The sequence below is a fragment of the Lissotriton helveticus genome, chromosome 6 (assembly GCF_964261635.1).
Source record: "Lissotriton helveticus chromosome 6, aLisHel1.1, whole genome shotgun sequence".
Taxonomy (NCBI): domain Eukaryota; kingdom Metazoa; phylum Chordata; class Amphibia; order Caudata; family Salamandridae; genus Lissotriton; species Lissotriton helveticus.
In genome coordinates, this window is record NC_136067.1 from 1,701,498,681 (window position 1) to 1,701,521,668 (window position 22,988).

General features: G+C 42.2%; 1 protein-coding gene and 1 long non-coding RNA gene across 14 annotated transcripts in view; both read left to right on the plus strand.

Annotated features, from left to right (window-relative positions):
* Nucleotides 1–22,988, plus strand: part of LOC144763708 (uncharacterized) — a 2,434,724-nt gene that overhangs the window by 1,697,934 nt on the left and 713,802 nt on the right. For all 13 annotated transcript variants that reach the window (XM_078649561.1, XM_078649562.1, XM_078649564.1 and 10 more), the window contains one exon: nt 3,007–3,069. In XM_078649561.1, coding sequence (XP_078505687.1) covers nt 3,007–3,069 — 63 coding nt within the window. The remainder of the gene's footprint in view (nt 1–3,006; nt 3,070–22,988) is intronic.
* LOC144761867 (uncharacterized) lies at nt 11,585–12,253 on the plus strand. The gene is made up of 4 exons (XR_013595921.1): nt 11,585–11,655; nt 11,748–11,853; nt 11,948–12,038; nt 12,160–12,253. It is a non-coding gene; the product is annotated as an uncharacterized LOC144761867 (long non-coding RNA).

Sequence of the window (22,988 nt, forward strand, 5' to 3'; positions counted from 1 at the left end):
GTATTCCAAAGTGTGTGACACCTTACACGACATGTTTTGATGAAGCCAAACCAAAGTTAGCATTAACCGCGAGGATTATAATGCACTTAAGAGTATATGGTATGGCTATATCATAGAACAGCTATAAGGAGATGGTTCCGAAAGCTGCAGAGGGGCTTAGCTCATGCTAGGGCACCCTCTCACATAAAACCAAGCACTCTGCCTCCAAGATTGTTGAGGCCTTCCATAGGAGTGGCTTATAGGTGTATATGTGTCTATATATATGTAGATATAGGGATACTATATCTAAGTAAGGAGTGATTGCACCACCTTACCCAGGCTGTGTGAACAGACCTGTGGTGTCAGTTTGGAAGGCCAGCCAGGGGTGGCATAATACATGCTGCAGCCCCTGGTAGGCCTGGGATGCACCTATGCCTTGGGTACCTATGGTACACTATACAGGGGCTCACAAGGGTGACCCAGTAACCAATCTGGTATGCACCTAAAGTACATGGAGACCGTTTTATAGAGAAAGCAGATAGACTGGGGCCCTGAATAGCAGGGCCCCAGGCCAACTAAGTCGAAAATCAGCAAAACACCAGGAAAAAAGTGGGGGTAACCATATAGTCAGATTCCACCTTCATAGAAGCGGCACTCGGTTGGTGTATAAACTCTAGAGTGCATGCCTGCTCTTGCTGCCCACCAATGCAACAGTGTAGATTTCTTTCTACATATGACTTGGACTTGCAGACATATTGCACACAACTGGGTGGAGGTTGTTTCTAGTATGACACAGATGGTGGAAACTAATGGCTTTGCTGCCTTATGTGCAGAACCTCCCAAAAGGCATCCGTCAATATATGGCGATGGCCCTCCTACTTGCCAGATGGGAGATTGCCCTTCATTCGGACACTTGCCACCCTAACCATTTCAAACTGGCTTGCAAGCCTGGCCCATTGTGACACTACCAGCGAGCTGTATGCCTCACTCCAAACCCACTCCTCCAGGCCTAAGGATATTTGGCATCCCCTCCACACTTATTTGTTGTCAGGAGCACATTCCACACCACATACTCAGAATGTCTCTACTCCACCCATCACCCAAGTTGGATCACCCCACTCCCTTCCGAAGACACTTCCCCCACATGCCTCCCCCTGCCACAATTCTCTGACCTCTGCACCCTCAACCCCCCAATCCTCCCCTAGTGTAATGACTCTCTAGTGGTTTGAAGGACATGGGATGCATGCTCACATGTCATAGTGCTAGATATGGGAAGACGAAGTTAACGACACAGCAGGTAAATGTTCCGGTTGGGAGTTATTAAAATTGGACTTGGCCTGTGTAAATGTTATGGCGTGTACGCATACGTCATATCTCAGCATCAGTCTTTATCGGCTGAAACTGTTCAATATTACCACTTTCACGATTGATAGTCCTATTATTGTATACAACTGTACTATGCACCATAATAATAAAAATAATATATATTTTTAATTATTTGGCCTAGAAGTAATACAATGATGTTCGATATGACATCAGAAATGCAATGTCTTCATATTTACTTTATTCCTACATATAAATACCAAATGAAGAGAGCCCAGTCTTTGAGTAAAAATGCTATTTCTCTCAATTAGATGTCATACTTATGATACCTATTCCATTCAAAAGGCCTGTATATAGCTGAGCTTTGGAATATACAGGGTATTTTCCAGGTTCCTGGGTAATTAACTATGTCAGACATAGTAAAATCTATGCAATAAAAGCATAATCAAAACCAATGGATGTGACCTTGGCAAGCATGTTATTTATGTATTTATTTTCTAAACTCACACAAAAAAGAATTACAAGTGTAAAAGCAAAAAATGTAATAATGTAGGCTTGTAAAGGTGGCACCTGTATGTTTGCAAATAAATGCGTACACTTTGATCCATTGCAAATGCTGTGTCATCTGGTGGGTAAAAGCAAAATGTATATGACACTTGAATAGACAAATGGATGGAGAAAGTTGTGTATCTATATTATAATTTTGGGGGAAAACGTGAGGCTGGCTAGACACCTCAAGCATTGTTTAGGCTGGACCCACAAATTATACAATTTGTAGGAAGTAAGGGCCAGATGGACCGTGGAAACAGTGCCCTGCAAATTGTGAGTTTTTTGCGGCTCGTATTTCACACTGTTAGCGATTCCTAATGGGGTCACAAATTGAGAGGCTCATGAATATTAATGAGTCTCTCGCAATTTGCGACCCCATTGGGAATGGCAGGCCCTCCCAGGTATGGTGGCCTGCTGGGCTCAGCAGACCACCATGTCTGGGACTGCTTTTAAATAAAGCAGTTTTTTTTAATGCAGCCCGTTTTCCTTAAAGGAAAACTGGATGCATGTAAAAAAAAAAATTGACACGTTTTCGTTTCATGTTTTTAAGGGCAGGCAGCGGTCCCTGGGACCACTGCCTGCCCTTCTCTTATAAAAACATTTCCCCTGCATTTGCAAAGGGGAAGGAGTCCCCTGGGGACCCCTTCCCTTTTGCGAATGCATTACCACTCTCTTGAAGAGGGTGATTATTTGCAAGTGTTTTGCGCACGCAAATGTGGACGCAAAACAATCTTACATAGGGTTGCGCTCGCTATTAGGAAGTGAACGCCCCTTCCTAATAGCGAGTCGCAATACCCTATTTTACGACTTGCAAAATATTACGACTCGCAAAATAGGGTTTGTACATTCCCCATGCTGTTTTTGCATGCGCAAACCTGTTTGCGCATGCAAAAATGGTCGTACATCTGGCCCTAAATGTGATTGTTGCCTTGAATGTGTACATTGTGTAGTTTTTAGATAACTACAATTATGTGATACATAATGTGTGCTTCTTCCATTCCTTGCAGTTTGTAAGTAGGAATCTAATTAATTTTGTGATACAGAAATGATATACATGCTTATTAGGTGAAATAATCAGAATATATCAAATGATTCTTGTAATTGTACGACAATGGCTTTATATTTAACTCTGTTATGCTCTCTATTTCCATTCAGATTTAGCGCCAACAAAGTCCGCTTTACAGGCCAATCCCTCAGTTGCAATGACTGGAAAACATAGTAAGTACAGGGGAAATTCCGGGCTTGTGAAAAATAGTTTGGTTAAAATAAATGTGATTTATTTAACATAATTAAATTAGGCAAATCTTATTTTATTTTTCAGTTTAACAATTTTATGTGGTTTTAGAGACATTTATAGAAACAATATGGTGATTCACTTAGCAATCAATTTGAGAAAATATTACGAAAATACTGCAACATTTGGTTAATAAAAATCATTACTTTAATATGAAAATGGGTTCTGTAATACATATAGTGAATATACTTTACATAGTATATCTTAAACGTTATATCATATGTTAGCATAGAACAAATTTAAATATTTTTCCCAGTAGTAGATTCATAGATAGACTATACTCCTGATGAGTAAAATGAAGAGAGAAAGTGAAGAAAAACAAGCAACAGAAAAAAAGGGATTAGAAGATGAAAGCACAGAAAGAGAAGACGATGATGAATGGATACGCATAATATTTTATTAAATTATCACAATACGTATAAGATATATTATTTCTCAGAAAAAAGGTTTAAGGGACAAAGGAGCAAAAATAAGGATATAGAAAAAAACACACCAGCAAGAGGATATGACGACGACAAAGGGATGCACGTAAGATTTTACTAAATTATTTAGGTACATATACGATATATCTTATTAAACAGAAAGGTAACTATCAGTAGGATATCATAAATAGTTATCAAATAAGAAGTATAATATAAAAACATAATAATCATGGTTGATCAAAAATATCACTTAGACATAGCTTATTGATATTGTATGTCTCTTTTTAAGACAGACATTTTGTTAAAGTTACCAAAAAGGTCTTTTTGCAGACACATAAAGAGCAGAAACATGATCAATGTTGTGGTTAGCACAAGTGCCATTTTACCAAGAGTTCAAAGTTAACTTACAAACGTCTTTCTAACTGGAGGTTACTCACTTAAAAACAGTACATAGACATAAATGCAGTATATCAACCTTAGTAACTGATAGTAAGTTATGAAAAGATAAAGAACCTTGGACCAGATGTACGACCATTCATTTTTGTGAGTCGCAAATTGCGTCAAATTGCGACCCCATTGGGAATGGCTCACACTTACAGGGATGGTGGCGTGCTGGGATCAGCAGACCACCATGTCTGTGACTGCTTTTTCAATAAGTGTGTTATGAAAGACATGGTTGACCCATATAAGTCACTGGGACCTGGGTAAATGAGCGTTATAGACAGAGTGGTCCCAGACTGGGAACGGGGAAAAAAGAAATTTACAACGAATAATGGCACATTTATATGTACATACATAAGACAACAAATAATGTACAAAGTTTTAATTCACCATGTACTCAGGACCATATTAAATGGCTATACATTCGGAAAAATACATTTTGTGAAAATTATTATAAATAAGTGCCCATACATAAGAAGGGGGTGAAGGTGGGGCGGGAGAAGGGGGTAAAATATAGGTGAGGATATACAAACAATCTTATAATCTTAGATGAAAAAAGAGGAGAAAAACAATATATACAATTATTTTAAAGTTCCCAACAGAAATTTCTGGATGATCTCCTGATCCCAGGGTCATACACAATGTATAAATCAGTACTATAGACTTTATGAAAACCATGCCCCTGAGACAGCTGTATGCATCATGCTAGCGGTAGAAGCTGGTGAAGTAAGGTAGAAGTCTACGTTTCGAACCAAAGTAAAGTGCAGGGAAGGTGCCCCTTGCAGCGAGGGTCTTCTTCAGGACAGAGAGGTAGGGAAGAGGGGGGAAGGGCAATCCTCCTAAGGGTAAGGAAAGAAACTTCAATCAGAAAGGGAGAGGTCTCGATAGAGATCACTCACTCAACATTGTGGGTACACCACATAGCAACAAGTTTTTTTTAAAAAGGGAAAACTCACATACCAGAGAACAGAGAATTATGCAACAGGACGGTAAGGACCTCAGTGGAATAAGTCCATATACAATTTGAAACACAGTTATGGGCTAATAGCCATGTCAGCCAAGCAAAAACCTTATCGGTATCCTAGGGAAGGTTAAAGCCGGATACTCCTCATCTATACTCAAACACGTCACTCCGTGATTTATGCATATTAGTTACCTTAAAAATAAGGAACTAAAAATCTTCTATATATTGATGAACGATGTCCCCAAATGATGTGGATGCTCACTGAAGGGAGAAACCAACATTTTTAATACATTCTAAGAATGACCAGGGGAGTAAAAGTTATCTTGGTTTCATCCCAAATGAGAAAGATGACAGCTTACCTATCCGTTCGTAATTCAAAAAGGGGGGGAGAGCGGTTGATGTGTGGATTGGAGATTGAGGCTTCCATCCGAATATTAGTCACAACGTCTTAAACGGGCATTCCTAAAAGATACAGTGTTCTTATTGGAAAACAGGTATCAAAAATAGCCAGATTATAAAGAAACCACAGCGTCAGTGACCAAGCTCACCTGCCCATGAATGTGAATGACGCAAAGCAGGTTGCTCAATCGCAGAGAGTCTCAAAGATAATTGTGAAAAAACTGCCTCTCGGGTCCAATAATCTAAAAGGACGAGAGTCGGGAAAAAACATGATTACCACTAACTGTGATATCATGATGTTAACTAACAAACTTGCAGAGAAAAAAGCGGGGGGAAAAAAACTTTTCCCAGGAAAACGTCCTTACCGAATCTCGTTAAGAGTACCAGAGGTAATAAAGGCAGTTCCGCTATTCATAAAGTGGGATCAAACAGCCACTAGCTCTCGGGTCACGATATCTATGGGACGGAAGTAAAAGGGAGACGAAGTTACAACTGAGTCAGAAAAGGCAAAGGCTACTCCGTGTATTTAATGTCAGGTTGAGGATCTTACCCATCAACATGTCGAGGTGCATTTTGTGCAATGGTGGCACAGACAGCTCCGCTAATGGTGAAAAAAGTTCCAACGACTTGAAACTCTCGGGTCCGGATATCTATTCCGTCCCATAGATATCGTGACCCGAGAGCTAGTGGCTGTTTGAACCCACTTTATGAATAGCGGAACTGCCTTTATTACCTCTGGTACTCTTAACGAGATTAGGTAAGGACGTTTTCCTGGGAAAAGTTTTTTCCCCCCCCGCTTTTTTCTCTGTAAGTTTGTTAGTTAACCTCATGATATCACAGTTAGTGGTAATCATGTTTTTTCCCGACTCTCGTCCTTTTAGATTATTGGACCCGAGAGGCAGTTTTTTCACAATTATCTTTGAGACACTCTGCGATTGAGCAACCTGCTTTGCGTCATTCACATTCATGTACAGGTGAGCTTGGTCACTGATGCTGTGGTTTCTTTATAATCTGGCTATTTTTGATACTTGTTTTCCAATAAGAACACTGTATCTTTTAGGAATGCCCGTTTAAGACGTCGTGACTAATATTCGGACGGAAGCGTCAATCTCCAATCCACACACCGACTGCTCTCCCCCCTTTTTGAATTACGAACGGATAGGTAAGCTGTCATCTTTCACATTTGGGATGAAACCAAGATAACTTTTACTCCCCTGGTCATTCTTAGAATGTATTAAAAAGTTTGGTTTCTCCCTTCAGTGAGCATCCACATCATTTGGGGACATCGTTCATCAATATATATAGAAGATTTCTGGTTGCTTATTTTTAAGGTAACTAATATGCATAAATCACGGACTGACGTGTTTGAGTATAGATGAGGAGTATCCGGCTTTAACCTTCCCTAGGACACCGATAAGTTTTTTGCTTGGCTGACATGGCTGTTAGCCCATAACTGTGTTTCAAATTGTATATGGACTTATTCCACTGAGGTCCTTACCGTCCTGTTGCATAATTCTCTGTTCTCTGGTATGTGAGTTTTCCCTTTTTAAAAAAAACTTGTTACTATGTGGTGTACCCACAATGTTGAGTGAGTGATCTCTATCGAAACCTCTCCCTTTCTGATTGAAGTTTCTTTCCTTACCCTTAGGAGGATTGCCCTTCCCCCCTCTTCCCTACCTCTCTGTCCTGAAGAAGACCCTCGCTGCAAGGGGCACCTTCCCTGCACTTTGCTTTGGTTTGAAACGTAGACTTCTACCTTATTTCACCAGCTTCTACCGCTAGCATGATGCATACAGCTGTCTCAGGAGCATGGTTTTCATAAAGTCTATTGTACTGATTTATACATTGTGTATGTCCCTGGGATCAGGAGATCATCCAGAAATTTCTGTTGGGAACTTTAAAATAATTGTATATATTGTTTTTCTCCTCTTTTTTCATCTAAGATTATAAGATTGTTTGTATATCCTCACCTATATTTCACCCCCTTCCCCCCCTCTTACGTATGGGCACTTATTTATAATAATTTTCACAAAATGTATTTTTCCGAATGTATAGCCATTTAATATTGTCCTGAGTACATGGTGAATTAAAACTTTGCACTTCATTTGTTGTCTCATGTATGTACATATAAATGTGCCATTATTCGTTGTAAATTTCTTTTTTCCCCTTTCCCAGTCTGGGACCACTCTGTCTATAACGCTCATTTACCCAGGTCCCAGTGACTTATATGGGTCAACCCTGTCTTTCATAACATACTTCGAGCAGGCAATCGCTTGCGAGGTTCCTTTTCTTTCCTTCCTTTCTTTTTGAATTTATATTGATTCTTCATCTACCAGAAAATGGTAGACAAAGAAATTCTCACATACACAGAGGACTACATACAGCAGTTACTTGGCGATCCTGTTAATAACTTCCTTTCTCCTAACACTCCTGCTATCAATTTCACATTGAATGATAAAATCGCTCAATTAGAGCGCCTGGAGAAGAAACTTATTAGGACCAAGTGCCATGGACATTTTCTCGCACAGTGCCTACAATCCAATATCATACCTGTAGGATTACAGATAAAGGTGGAACCTGCGATTTTTGTGGATATCCCTAAGTTTAGGGAGGGCTTTAGTTTCGTTGCGAATAATTGCTCCCGGCACAGGATGGTGCTGGGGGTGGAGACAGCAGCGGGGCAAGTCCAAGTACTAACCAAACTAATATCTGAACTTAAAGCAGAGATCTCAGGTGACGCCACCCTTACCCACTCAAAGGAAGCTCTGACCAAATTGGTAGCCACGCTCCAAGACTTTGAAACAACTACCATACAAAAGAAATTGGAGAAGCTAGCCCGTGATCTACGCTTTTACGATAAAAAGAAAACGTATCCATATCTCCAGGAAGATTATTACCGCCAGGATTCACAGGGTCGTTTTTCTAACCGAGGCCGCGGTGGTTGGCGAGGGAGACGAAATTTTACAACCTTTTCAGACTCATCATATAGCTCTGGTGAAGAGAGTGAACAAGCTGGCCCTGGTGCCCCTTACGGGTACAAAGAATCGTACCGCCCACCGTACCAACAGGTTCCTTTTTTTAGGACAAGGAAGATGGAGACCCCCACGTGGACGAGGGAACAAATGGAACAGAAGAGCCAGTGGAGGCCAACAGAACATGGGACAGGATTGGGAGAACGCGAGGGGGAGAGGTGTGAAACAAGTCAGGTTTCCTCCAGAGGAACATGGCGAGAGGTCAACCCGACGCAAGAACTACAGGTGGTGAAAACAACAATTACACCAGTGATAAACATCTCCGCTTATGAGATGAGTGAAGATGAAATCAAGGTACTGAGCAGAGGCCTCTCTTATGTCCCGACAGCATTGCCAAATGAATGTAGCATCCTCGCTGATTTACACAGATTTTTTCGAAAAATTCGATTGCGCTATTTCTTTAACAACAAACCATCACAGAGGAATACATCAGCCACCGGCCTGCGACCTCCATCCACTTTCGTCCCTCCCACTTATGCCATGACACAAAGGATATTGGCTTATGAAAGTATAGTAATACGTGATGTTAAGAAAATCCCTAAAGAACGTAAGTATATCAAATTAAACATCAGTAGGAATGAGAAGATGGCTCTCTCCAAACTTAAGGACAATAAGCAGGTCATTGTAAAACCAGCAGACAAGGGCGGCATAATTGTACAGGATGTATCTGATTACAAAGCGGAAATCATGAGACAACCAGCATTACAATTGTAAAACCAGCAGACAAGGGCGGCATAATTGTACAGGATGTATCTGATTACAAAGCGGAAATCATGAGACAACTTAATGATGGCATTAGCTATAAACAACTTGCAAGTGATCCGTCCAAAGACCTTGTGATTGAAATCCAGCAAGTGACTAAAGATGGCCTGGATCAAGGTTTCTTATCAGAACAGGAGTGTCAGTACTTGAACAAAAAGAACCCCCGTTTACCGATGATATACACGCTCCCAAAAGTACACAAGGACATGCAAAGACCGCCGGGCCGTCCGATAGTCTCCGGCTGCGGCTCGCTACTTGAACCTTTGTGTGTCTATGTGGATTTTTTCCTGAAACCATTGGCCGAACAGACTGCAACATACCTGCGTGACACCACTCATACCATCAACATCATAGATGGTCGTCCATTTAATTCCAGTGAACAACTCCTGGCAACCTGTGACATCGTGTCACTCTACACTAGCATTCCACAAGATGAAGGCTAGAGGTTGCTGCGGCAGCGCTCAACCGACGGGAAATGCCTCCACGTGTCCCTACATCCTTTATTATCCTACTACTGAAGATTGCCATGATGAGGAATTTCTTTGTGTTTCAGAACTGTTTTTATCTCCAAACAAAGGGGGTGGCTATGGGGGCAGCCTTTGCCCCGGATTTGGCAATTATCTTCATGTCTACCTTCGAAGACACCTTTGTACTGAATGACTTAAATCCCTTCAGGGCTAGTATACAACTGTGGATGCGTTACATAGACGATATCCTTTTGATTTGGACAGGAACTGAATCAGAGATTGTTGCCTTCCATGGTTGGTTGAACGGTAGATCGCCTGACATTCAATTCACCATCCAATCAGACAAGAAGAGAATAGATTTCTTGGATCTGTCCATTGTGGCTGAGGATGAGATACTATACACGACTCTCTACAGAAAACCATCTGAACGAAATTCGTTACTACAGTACTCTAGTCACCATCCCAGAGGCCTCAGAGATAACCTTCCTTTTGGCCAATTTCTGAGGATCCATCGCAATTGTAGTAAAAAGGAGGACTACATGGCCCAATCCGACAATCTGATGTCACGCCTAATCGAACGAGGATATCCCAAGCGACTCGTTAAAAAAGCAAGGAAGAGAGCATGGTTCTACCCCAGAGAGTCTCTCCTGGAACCAACCGAACACGACAATAACATGGAACAACGTTTGATATGTGTAACAACCTTCTCGACGAAGAGTAATGCCATCAAACGCATAATCAATAAACATTGGACTATGATTGGAGAAGATCTAGGAAGTACAATCACTCCGATGCATTCCTTCAAGAAGGCCAAGAATATACGGGACCATGTTGTGTCCTCTTTTTTGACAACACCAATTTCTCCGACCCTACCAACTATGTGGAACCTGCCACCCATTGTAGGCCATTTTCGCGGTGGCACTTGCAAAGCCTATCCACAAGCCATTCAATCCAAAGAATTCTGTTTCAGACACCACCAGATAAAACTAAAATCACATACTAATTGCAATACTACGGATATGATATACTGTGTAACTTGCCCTTGTGATCAAATCTAAGTGGGACAGACACAACAGAAGGCTAAAGTACGGTTTCTACAACATTGCAGCTGAATTAGATGCGAGGTCTTGGGAGCACCTATGGTTGACCATTGCATCAAAGAAAAACATCCACCTGAAAGTTTGAAATGGATTATTTTGGAACATGTAAAACTTGGCCATAGAGGGGGTAGTATAGTCCCAATTCTGTATATGAGAGAATTGAAATGGATTAACTTTTTTGATTCTGTCTCCAACGGACTCAACGAATCTGAGAGCAGTTTTGCACAATTAGCTAACCTATAAAGACAACTGTCTCCCACCCTTGTTACTCATTCCTACTGTATTCTATACCTACTATTCGGGCCTGCACTTTTACCACTTTGTTCGCAGGTACGTGCTCCCATCATCTTCTTCTATAGGCCCGCGTGATATGTGAACATGGCTTTGTTGTTGTTAATGTATATGACAGGTTGCATGTCAGCAAATATCTGCAGTTGGACGTGTTTACCACCATGTTTTGGTAGGTAGACGTCGTGTATTTTTGACCTAATATGCATTATAATTCAATATCCCACTGAAGTAACACAGGCTTTTTAACCGTTCTTCTATATTTTTACAATTCATTTTCTCAGTGGTTTCGTGGGTGTAAGCGAAGAAAACCCCTGATATCCACGTATTTCCATGAGCGCTAATGTTTACTTTTCTGGCTGAGGAGTGCTCCAGTATTTTTTGCAGAATACCTATGAAATTGAGACGCATCATCGAACTCTTCTTGTATAAGAGACGAGTGGTTGCCTAGCTACCGAGCACCCTATAGTCTCTTTTCATTTTTCTCGCACCGAGTCGAAGCCACGCCCCCTTAGTGCCGTTGTTTAGCTCCCTGTTGGACTGTATGCACGAATAGCCTTTCGCGTTATTGGTGTGCTGCTGTGCTTCGGGATTACACCATGGAGATGTTGGACTGCACGGGGACTTGTTATTAGGTAAGGACATGCCTTAGAGAATAACATTTTAACACGGAGTAGCCTGCTTCCACTTAGTGGTAACCGTGTTCCTCCCGACTCTCGCCCCTTAGATATCCGGACCCGAGAGTTTCAAGTCGTTGGAACTTTTTTCACCATTAGCCGAGCTGTCTGTGCCGCCATTGCCATTGTACAAAATGCACCTCGACATGTTGATGGGTAAGATCCTCAACCTGACATTAAATACACGGAGTAGCCTTTGCCTTTTCCGACTCAGTTGTAACCTCGTCTCCCTTTTACTTCCGTCCCATAGATATCGTGACCCGAGAGCTATTGGCTGTTTGAACCCACTTTATGAATAGCAGAACTGCCTTTATTACCTCTGGTACTCTTAACGAGATTAGGTAAGGACGTTTTCGTGGGAAAAGTTTTTTCCCCCGCTTTTTTCTCTGTAAGTTTGTTAGCTAACATCATGATATCACAGTTAGTGGTAATCATGTTTTTTCCCGACTCTCGTCCTTTTAGATTATTGGACCCCAGAGGCATTTTTTTCACAATTATATTTGAGACTCTCTGCGATTAAGCAACCTGCTTTGCGTCATTCACATTTATGGGCAGGTGAGCTTGGTCACTGACGCTGTGGTTTCTTTATAATCTGGCTATTTTTTATACTTGTTTTCCAATAAGAACACTGTATCTTTTAGGAATGCCCGTTTAAGACGTCGTGACTAATATTCGGACGGAAGCCTCAAGCTCCAATCCACACACCAACTGCTCTCCCCCCTTTTTGAATTGCGAACGGATAGGTAAGCTGTCATCTTTCACATTTGGGATGAAACCAAGATAACTTTTACTCCCCTGGTCATTCTTAGAATGTATTAAAAATAAAAAATTTGGTTTCTCCCTTCAGTGAGCATCCACATCATTTGGGGACATCGTTCATCAATATATAGAAGATTTCTGGTTCCTTATTTTTAAGGTAACTAATATGCATAAATCACGGAGTGACGTGTTTGAGTATAGATGAGGAGTATCCGGCTTTAACCTTCCCTAGGATACCGATAAGGTTTTTGCTTGGCTGACATGGCTATTAGCCCATAACTGTGTTTCAAATTGTATATGGACTTATTCCACTGAGGTCCTTACCGTCCTGTTGCATAATTCTCTGTTCTCTGGTATGTGAGTTTTCCCTTTTTAAAAAAAACTTGTTGCTATGTGGTGTACCCACAATGTTGAGTGAGTGATCTCTATCGAGACCTCTCCCTTTCTGATTGAAGTTTCTTTCCTTACCCTTAGGAGGATTGCCCTTCCCCCCTCTTCCCTAACTCTCTGTCCTGAAGAAGACCCTCGCTGCAAGGGGCACCTTCCCTGCACTTTAATTTGGGTCGAAACGTAGACTTCTACCTTACTTCACCAGCTTCTTCCGCTAGCATGATGCATACAGCTGTCTCAGGAGCATGGTTTTCATAAAGTCTATTGTACTGATTTATACATTGTGTATGACCCTGGGATCAGGAGATCATCCAGAAATTTCTGTTGGGAACTTTAAAATAATTGTATATATTGTTTTTCTCCTCTTTTTTCATCTAAGATTATAAGATTGTTTGTATATCCTCACCTATATTTCACCCCCTTCCCCCGCCCCAATTTCCCCCCCTCTTACGTATGGGCACTTATTTATAATAATTTTCACAAAATGTATTTTTCCGAATGTATAGCCATTTAATATGGTCCTGAGTACATGGTGAATTAAAACTTTGTTCATCATTTGTTGTCTTATGTATGTACATATAAATGTGCCATTATTCGTTGTAAATTTCTTTTTTCCCCTTTTCCAGTCTGGGACCACTCTGTCTATAATGCTTTTTCAATAAAGCAGTTTTTTTTAAATGCAGCCCATTTTCCTTAAAGCAAAACGGGATGCATTTAAATAAAAAAAAAAAGATTATTTTCAGTTCCATGTTTTAAGGGCCGGCAGTGGTCCCTGGAACTACTGCCTTCTCTCAAAAACTATTTTCACACCCATTCACAAAGGGGAAGGGGTCCTCTGGGGACCCCTTCCCATTTGTGCATAGTTTACCACCCTTTTGAAAAGGGTGGTAAACTGCGAGTGTTTTGCAACTGCAAATGCTGTCGCCAAACAATGGTACATGCCATTTGCACTCGCTATTAGGAAGGGACGTCCTTGGCACGCCCCTTCCTAATAGCGAGTCGCTAACCATATTTTGCGAGTCGCTAATAGGTTAGTGACTCGCAAAATAAGGTTAGTACATTGGGCAGACCTTTTTGCAGTTGCAAACGAGCAGAATTCCCCTTTGCGACAGGAAAAAAACGTTGTACATTTGGCCCTAGAACTATATCAGAAAATGTACGGGTTCTAATAAGCCAAGACTTTCATTAATATTACACCATACAGATTTCCCCCAAAACATTTTTTTCCTGTAAATTACACATGAAAGAGATATGGGCCAGACTTAGAGTTTGGTGGACAGGTTATTTTGCCACAAACAGACAAACTGTCATGCTCCCGATGGTGGTGCCCCGGCTGCCTCTGTCACGGGAAACCTTACTCCGACGGCTCAACAGAGTTGGACTCCTCTATGTAGGTACATCAGACCATCCCCCTATTTAAAGCAGATGCTCTGATGTACTTTATATTCATTTCCTTCTTTGCCTATGTCTTTCCTTATTTCCATCTTTCCATGGTATCTACCTAATTTATTTATTTCCCTTCTTCCATTTTATATTTTTGTTCCATCCTTTCTTTTTCCTTGAAGCTGTTTTTTCCATCCTTTCCACCTTACTTTACTTCTTTGCATTCTTCTTGGTGCTTTCGTTGTATTATGCTTTCTTTCTCTATAGCTTTCTTCTTTGCATGCATTTTCCTTTGTAATTTGCACTCTGTCACTCCATATGTCTCTCACTTAATTTTTGTCATTTTAATAATTTTTCATTGTCATCCTATTTGGCTACTTTGATCCCTCCCCCACACACAAAAGATGTGATATGACATCTTGCATTCATGAGCTATTTATTTGCTTCTTGTGAGAAGCTGGCTTGATATATGGTACTCACTAAGGTAAGTGTAGCACCCTGCACCAATCCAGATGACCCTAATGGTGATTTTAGTTGTCTCAGACAAACTTAGAAAGCTCTCTAAATGGTAGCTGTGGAGAACAGCCTTCAGGCTTAGTCTAGAAGTAGTGTAAACCAGCTTGTTTTACCAGTTCGTAATCTTATGGTATAGATTAAGTGAAAAAGAATCACATAGTGTAGTTATAAAAAGAGATATTTTATTACCAACGCTCACTATACACTGTATTACCTCCTATCTGGAGATACCAACACAATAAACACAATATTTTGGAAATAGATCTCGTAAGTAGAACAAATACACAGTGGTCTCCAGGGGGAGGCCAAACCATGTACCAAAAGAGTGGAATGCGAACCATGACTCAAGTCGAGAATGGACCCAGAAGACGTAGAAGAGCAAAGTAACCACCCAAGGTGAGTATCTAGGAACCCCACAGAGGTCGTGTGCAGGGTGGGAACACAATGTTAGTCAATGGGTACGTTGTGTTGCAGTTTATTTTTAAAACACATTTTATTTGGTTATTTTGCAGTATAAAGGGCACAAGCCCTACAATGACCTGTATGAGCATAAGGATAATATTTGCATCGGTAACCATATTTATGATAATGAACAATACCTGCCGAACATGAGGGTAAAACAATAATACAAACATTATGCCAACAGTTTTCAGTCTCCATAATACAGCACATGATTCATCAGATTCAGAGTATACATCATAGCAGAGCAATAATACGTCCAAATGATACCAAATGTTACAACATAGGTGTTACAGTTTTAAAGAAAAAGGACCCTTTCCAGTGGACCCCGAAGAAACCACGTGGAAGATGGAAGGTTGGAGAGTCACTTCACCCCTATGCACCTGGAAAACCGGGTGCATAGGTGTGAAGTGACGTCGGAAACCGCCGTAGACCACAAAAAAGAACTTGAGGAAAGATGACACTGGAGAAGAAGATGAAGGAGTCCGGTGGAACCCAAAGGTCGATACAGGTTGAGAGGTACTTGCAACCCTAGCGGACAGAGTCTATGCCACTCTGGAGTGACCAGGAGGCACAGAAAACGAATGCCTACTGATGTCAGGAAAGCAGGAGAGGTTGACAGTGTCCTTTGAGTTGCAGCTGTGTGGACCAAGCGATGCTGAGGACACCCAGGAACCGGATATGAGCTGTCCCACTGCAGATGTTCAGCACCAAGGGGTCAGTATCCGGTAGGGGCACCAACAAGCCTTGGCAGAGGCAAACAATGAAGTTGACAAGAAGGATGCAATGTCCGGTCCAGCAAGGTCCAAGGGACTCACCACGTACTGGTGAGTCGGAGCAGGACCCAAGCAAGCAGGGGAGCCCGCTGGTGCCAAAGAAGACCCTCAAGAGGATCCATGGGCTGAAGGCAGAGGAGTCGCAAGATGACCTTGAGCAACTCACCAAGAGATGCAGGCCCACAGTTCAGTGGATGCAATGCAGGTGAGGATCTTGGCTAAGGAGGATGATGCATGAGGTACGAGCTTCTTTGAGCCCGAAGATCTCTGGAAGATAGAGCCAACAAGCCTTGGCACCGGCAAGTCGACACGGTGCACAGGGGTTCTATTCCAGCGGTTCCAACGAAGGATAATGACCTCACACTTGGTGAGAGGACAGCGCAGGCCTCGAGGGAGTTGCAGAACCACCACCTGTTTTGCTGAGCCTTTCAGAGTCCATGGGAGCCCAGGAACAGCAGACTGGTGAGCTGCGTTGCGGTGCCTGCATACGCAGGGAAGAGACTCCTTCACTCCAAGGGAGATTTCTTCAGGTTCCTGGACTGGTGAAGAACCACTATGGAGCACAGACACAGATGTTGCAGAAGACCAGCAGGACGAGGAGACCAGGAGCAGTAGGAATCTTCCCTGATGCAGTCTTGGTTCCTTAAGCGAAGTCCAGCAAAGTCCAGAGTGTCCAGACGGTCAAAGTTGAAGTGGTATGTGATCTGAATCTTGTCCCATGACGAATCTAGGGACCCACCCACAGGTAAGCCCTTAAGTTCCCTTGGGAAAGGGTTGGGATGATTCAGGGGTCTCTCCCAAAGGAGGGGCTGGACAGTGGGGAGGATGCAAGGAAGGCACCAGGTGGCGCTGGCAAGCTCCCCTCCCTCCCTAATACACTAAACCCTGTCCAGTAGGTGGTCACACCTCCCTGTGACAGGCTATTTTTTGTTCTGCCTTCCCCTGCTGGAGCTTGGCTCAGCAGCAGGAAGGCAGAAATATGTCTCTGGTCGGCAGCAGCCCTAGCTTGCTGTCTGGTTCTGGAAGACTGGTATTGGGAGCACTGGGGCCTTCCAGAGGAGCTTTACAATGCATGGAATCATACCACCATGCCGTCTATGGTGTGGAGGTATGATTCCAACATGTTTGATACCAAACATGACAGGGTTCTTTACAGCCTGTTTATAGATGGTCATCGCGTAATGATGCATGGCCACTCTATATGTTATAATGGCTTATGCACTTACAACCCAGGAGAATGGAGTTCGAAGGGTGTTTAGGGGTGCCCCGCTCATGCAGGAGCACCCTCACACTTAGGACCCAGCATCTTGCCTACAGGATTAAATGGACTGCCTTAGGGGTGACTTATCGGTTTTAAGTGTAGTGACCTCAGATATAGGGAACCCTATATCTGTTGTAAGTGGTGCTAGCACCAGCTTACACAGGTTGCAATGGCAGGCTTGTAGTCACAATTTGAGTGGTCTCTCATGGGTGGCATAATACATGCTTTAGCCATGGGAGACCCCTGGTGTACCTATGCCCTGACTACCTTGGTACCAGGGACTTACAAGGGTACCCCAGTAATCAATTTGGAGTGTACCTAAGTACTCACCATGTCAAATTTAGAGAGGAGCACAGAGACAGGGATCCTGATTAGCAAGAGCCCAGTCAGACTAGTAAGGAAATAAAATGACACCAGCAGAAAGTGTGGGTGATAATGAAAGCAGATCCTACTCTCATACACTTCTGTTCTTGTCTTGTGACCTTCCAATCACTGAGCAAAGTTAAGAAGGGCTTAAAAAAAATATTAAACTTGCAGCGACAGTACCCTCTGAAGCTGACATAGAGGGTGCTTCTCTACCCGCTTGCTTGGACTACTATGGAGTTTCTGCTGGCCAACTTGATGAATAATTACTTGATTGACAGAGAACACCTTTGTTTGTGTTCAAGCCTATGTCAATCTGTTCAGTGCTCCTGTGCTGTAAGCACACTGTTGACAGCTGAAGAAGATTCATAGTCGTGACCGCTCCCAAATGAGCCCCTGTGCAAATTAATGGGTTGCTGTTGCTTCTCTGCCACGACCTCAGTGTCCCAGGTCCTCAGTGACTCAGTATTTGAAGCTGTGTAAGCTGTTGAGGTTTTGGATTTCCTACTGCTCATATTAGAGGTTAAAACTAATTTTTGTCTGAAATTCTCCAGTCTGGTTCTTCTTCTTCAAAGCACTTGTTGCCTTTATTAAGATGCTGATGAAAGCATTTCAGTTTGTTTGTAATAGCCTGACCTCACTACGTTCATCAGTGGTCTTGTTGCATGATGTTATTGCATTACTCCTGGTGACCTTGATATCATGTCCTCAGACACTTTTCTGGCCCTTTCCTATATCACAGAATTGACCCTTCTTCATCTGCTGTATCAAATGCAGACTGGAAGTGGTTTGATATGTTGGGCAAGACTCGTTTTTCATCAGTAGCTATGGCTCTGTGCTTTTGTAATGCTATATGCCAGCGAGCCTGCTACTCTCATGCAGGTAGCAAAGATGTTGGTTCTTCTTGTACCTGATCATATAACGGGTGCTTTGCTGTAGATGTCTGTCATAGTATTGGAGCTGATAAACAACTTCTTACGTCTTATCTTGACAAAGTGAACTTAGTGACAAGGACCTTGGGCTCTTCTGTTTCACTTTTCCGTAGTGCTAGGATTCAATCCCTCAAATATCTTGAATTCCAATCACAACCACATTTTCCATCTCCAGCAGATATTGCGCAGTCACACTTACTTTCAATTTTATGTAAAACTTCCAGAAGTCCTTGGTTAACTCCAGCAATCTTTTCGATCTGCTCCCTCCTAGCTTGTTTATGTATATCACCGCTGATATATTATCCATCTTCAATAACACTGAAGTTCCCTATATCTGATTCCTGAAACTGCAGACTGCCAACTCCTTTGCCTTCAACTCCAAGGAATGTATATGTTTCTCCCTTTCATATACATTCCATTTTCCAACTGTCTACTGAGAGTCCAATCTTGCACCCCAACCTAAATTGCTTCCATCGGATTCTAATACAAAATCTGGAGATGTCCCAAATATTGCACAACCATTCCATGCCTGCATATCTTCCAACCCCCAGATTAACTCCTCATTTGCTTCTACATCCAGCCTCTCTCTGTCTCCATACCAGAGACCTTTGCTTAGACCCAAATTCTTGACCCTTTGCAAATCTCTGTAATGTAGTAGACCCGCAAAAACTGCCTGTATTGAAGATAACAAAAGACTGATTACTCGTGTCAGCTGTGGAAAGCTGACTTCTTCTTTTTTTTAACAAAAACCTACTTTCTTGCTTTATTAAAATAATCTTCCTCTCTGGTAAATCCTAGATGTCTTAAAAACCCTGCACCATCACAATGTGCTCTTTTAACCTTACAACATTCTGATCCATCAACAAAATGTTGTCTGGGTAAACTATTAACCATACCCCTCTTTCTCTTAAATAACCAACAACTGGCCACACGATAAGCATAACAGATCAGGAAAGGAGAATCTTGTTGCAGACTGAAAATCACATTTTTTAAAGTATTTCAGCAACTGGAAACTGAATCCAATGATTTTTTAATTAATTCAGGAAGCGTTGGGTCCTTTGGAGATAGACTTATTTGCGTCAAGGTTAACCAGTCAGTTGGAAAGTTATGTGAGTTGGAGACCAGTTCCAGGGGCAATGAGAGTAGGTGCTTTCAGTCTGAATTGGCAAGGTTTGAAAGGTTATCCTTTTCCCCTGTTTTCAATTATACTGAGGGTTCTGATGCAAGCAAGGAGACAAGCTTGCAGGCTGGTTTTAGTAACTCCTTTTTGGGTAACACAGGCCTGGTAGTCACAGTGGATACAAAATACACTGGCAGACCGCCAGTTGTTTGAAGGATAAGCCTTATAACTGTTGCACTTCTTTTATTCATATTTAGAGTAGTTACACATTCCCTAGTTTTGGCAGGGTGTGTTTTTTAGGAGTCCCTCAATCCACTTTTTTTGATCCTTCTTCCTGGTTTACCTTCTCATTTGTGCCAATCTTGTGCACTTATGTGGTGTAAATGGCATTCCTTCTGATGCTAACAACTCAGTTTTCATCAACCTTTTAACATTATTGAGGACTATGTACTAGTTCTGGTGAGCGTTCCTGACATAGATTGAGCCTTCATGGACTGACATCAGTGTCAAGGTCCAGCTTTTCTTTATTTGGTCCCCTACTTGGGAGCGGAGTTCCACCTTCATTTTGATACCTTTACTCTTACAGTAGCAGTTCTTTCAGAAGTCCCACTGTTGGGTCCTATTTTAAATTTTGAGGCTACTTTAATTCTGCCCTGGTTGTTTTTGGTTTGTAAAGCTTAAGGCTGACTGAATGGCTCTTGTTTGCATTTGCTGATATTTTCTAATTATACCCCCAATACATGCTCTCTTATCCTTTTGTATGTTTTGTTTGGCTGTAGCAGGAGGGAGGGAAGACACTTCACCAATGCCAAGTCAGTTAATTCCTTTTTGTCATTCTTGTCCCTTTCTGCAACTAAACCTCTTTTTGCCCCCTGCGCTCTTCAGTAACTCTGAGTCTCTTGGCTTTCATTTGCGGAGGATTGATAGTAATGTTAAATGTATGATACACTATGTCATGGTGCTGTTGGATAGAGCAGTGCAGATTTATGCTTAAAGCCTGCCGGTACATTTGATGCACTATTCATTGGGTTCTTTTTCCTGTTATTGTTGGTTGCTGCCATCCAGCTTAAGAGCTGATTGCCTAAAAACGTTTTTTATCTGGTATATAGGATGCACTTAGGGGCATATTCACAAGCCCCTATCACCACAGGAACGTCACTATTATCAAAGTTCCTGTGGCGTTATGGGCTTCGCCTTATTCACAAGGCAGTATTAATCCACTTAACGTGGCTTAACACTGCCTTTTAAATAATGCACCCTTTCACGCTACACTTAGCGTGAATCGGGTTGGCAATGGGTGTTGCGGTGGGAATTCCACCGCAACATCCATTGATTTTGACACTGCCCCTTTTTACAAGGGTTCCGTAAATATGGGGCAGCGCCAAAATTAAGAGTAAAAAAAACCTGGTCTTAACATGGCACAACAAGGAGAAAATGCTTTATTTCTCCACTTTTTTGCGGTTTCTATGTATGCTGCATTGTGCAGCACACATAAAAATAGCAAAACGTCATGCATGATTGTTTATGTGCAGGAAGGTGTCTCTTCCTGCACATAAACAATGATTTCAAAAATGACGAGTTGCAACTTCTATGTGTGCTGCACAAAGCAGCACATATAGAAGTTACAAATCGCCATTTAAGATTGTTTATGTGCACATAAACTATCACTTCCACAATGCAGGCACCCTTGCGTTATGAGGCAAGTGTGCCTGTGTTGGTGCCAGTACAAGGGGAAATGCAGAGCTGCACCGTATTGTAAATACGGTGCAGACCTGCATTTCAAAAGTGGCGGAGCATAGCATTAAGCCAAGAAGGCTAATGCTACGCTCTGTCACTTATCTTGTAAATATGCCCCTTAGTTTGTATTTGTCATTTGTAAAGTGCTACTTTCGCTGCGGAGAAGCATCATGGCGTTGAGCGGAGGATTAGCTGGCTTCAAGAAACATGAGTAACCGGTACAGTATAGTTAGATGAGAGAGGAGCACAATGAGTCCAAGGATGCAAAGATCCAGGTTTTCAGAAGCTTCCTAAAGAGAGTTTCTGATGTAGTAGCTCTCAGATGACTGGGTAGAAGGTTCCGGGCTTTGGACCCAAGGGCAGCCAGGGATTTACCCCCCTTTGCTTTGCATCTGAGGAGGGTGGTTTGTAACATATGGTGTAAATCTGGATGTTAAATATTTTGGCCCTAAAGATCTGAAAGCTCTAAAGGTAATTAACAAGATCTTACTCTTCTACGGATGGGTAGCCAATGAAGGGTTTTAGGGCTGTTGAGGCCGAGAAGCAGCACAGCAGTTTCAGTACCGGGTTTCAAGAGCTCCGGCGTCATGGCGATGCCTGGGTTTATTTAGGGCAGCATGGTTGGCACTGGCTGTGTTCTGGACCTGGACGGGCGAAGACGGGCTTGCCTTTGACTCGACCACTGCGCGGTGGAAGGCACATAAAATACTTGTGCCTCCCAACCACTATAGTGCCAGAAGTCAAGATGGCCATTCTAACTACGCGTCCTGTTTCCCGGAAGAGGAGAGAGGCAAAGTGCAACGTGCAGAAAAATGTACCTGAGCAGCACTCTTACTTGGTAACAAAGAGCTAATGGCTAGGGTCTTAGTTCAAACGACTGAAAATTCAGATTCAGTGCAATATTAACAATTCATTTCCCCCGAGTGAAAACAATAAAATCAAAGTTTAAAAACCAGTCATGTGAGCTTCACTATTCCGTTTGTGGAGGCGTGATGTACTGGACCCTCGGAATTCAATCCATTTTCACTTAGACCGATGTGCTGCTGGTGCATGATATGAGTGACTGCCCTTCACTCCTGGACAGAGAGCTCAATTCAGCTTTATTGTTTGAGCAAGTGGTTTGTGGCAGATTTGATGCCCCTTGTGTACTGTTTTAATTGCTGCAGATAACGGTTTGTCACTTGGTGACCTAATTTTCCATTAGTTAGTACATTATGCTGTGCTTGCCTGAATCACTTTTTAGTGTGATTCTGCATTGTTTTGATATTGGTGCATCTTCATTTACTAGTTTATGCTGACTTAGAGATGACCATTCGGTGAGCCATTGTGAGACTAGTAATCTTAGTCTTCAGTTCTTGCTGGGTTGGACGCCACAGATTTAGCAGCCCCTACCTTCATTCTGTGATCACCTTGCTCCTCAGGTCTTAGCTGTTTCACTGTGTGTCTGGCGTATTTCACCCTTTTTGCTGTCTTGCCACACGATTTGGGCTATTTGGGCACCTGCTTTCCTTTATGCTGGTGTATTGTTGTTGGTTGCTTATTGGGCTTTTGTTTGTTTACCTTTGTCTTTAGCTTTAGGTGTGATAGATCATTAC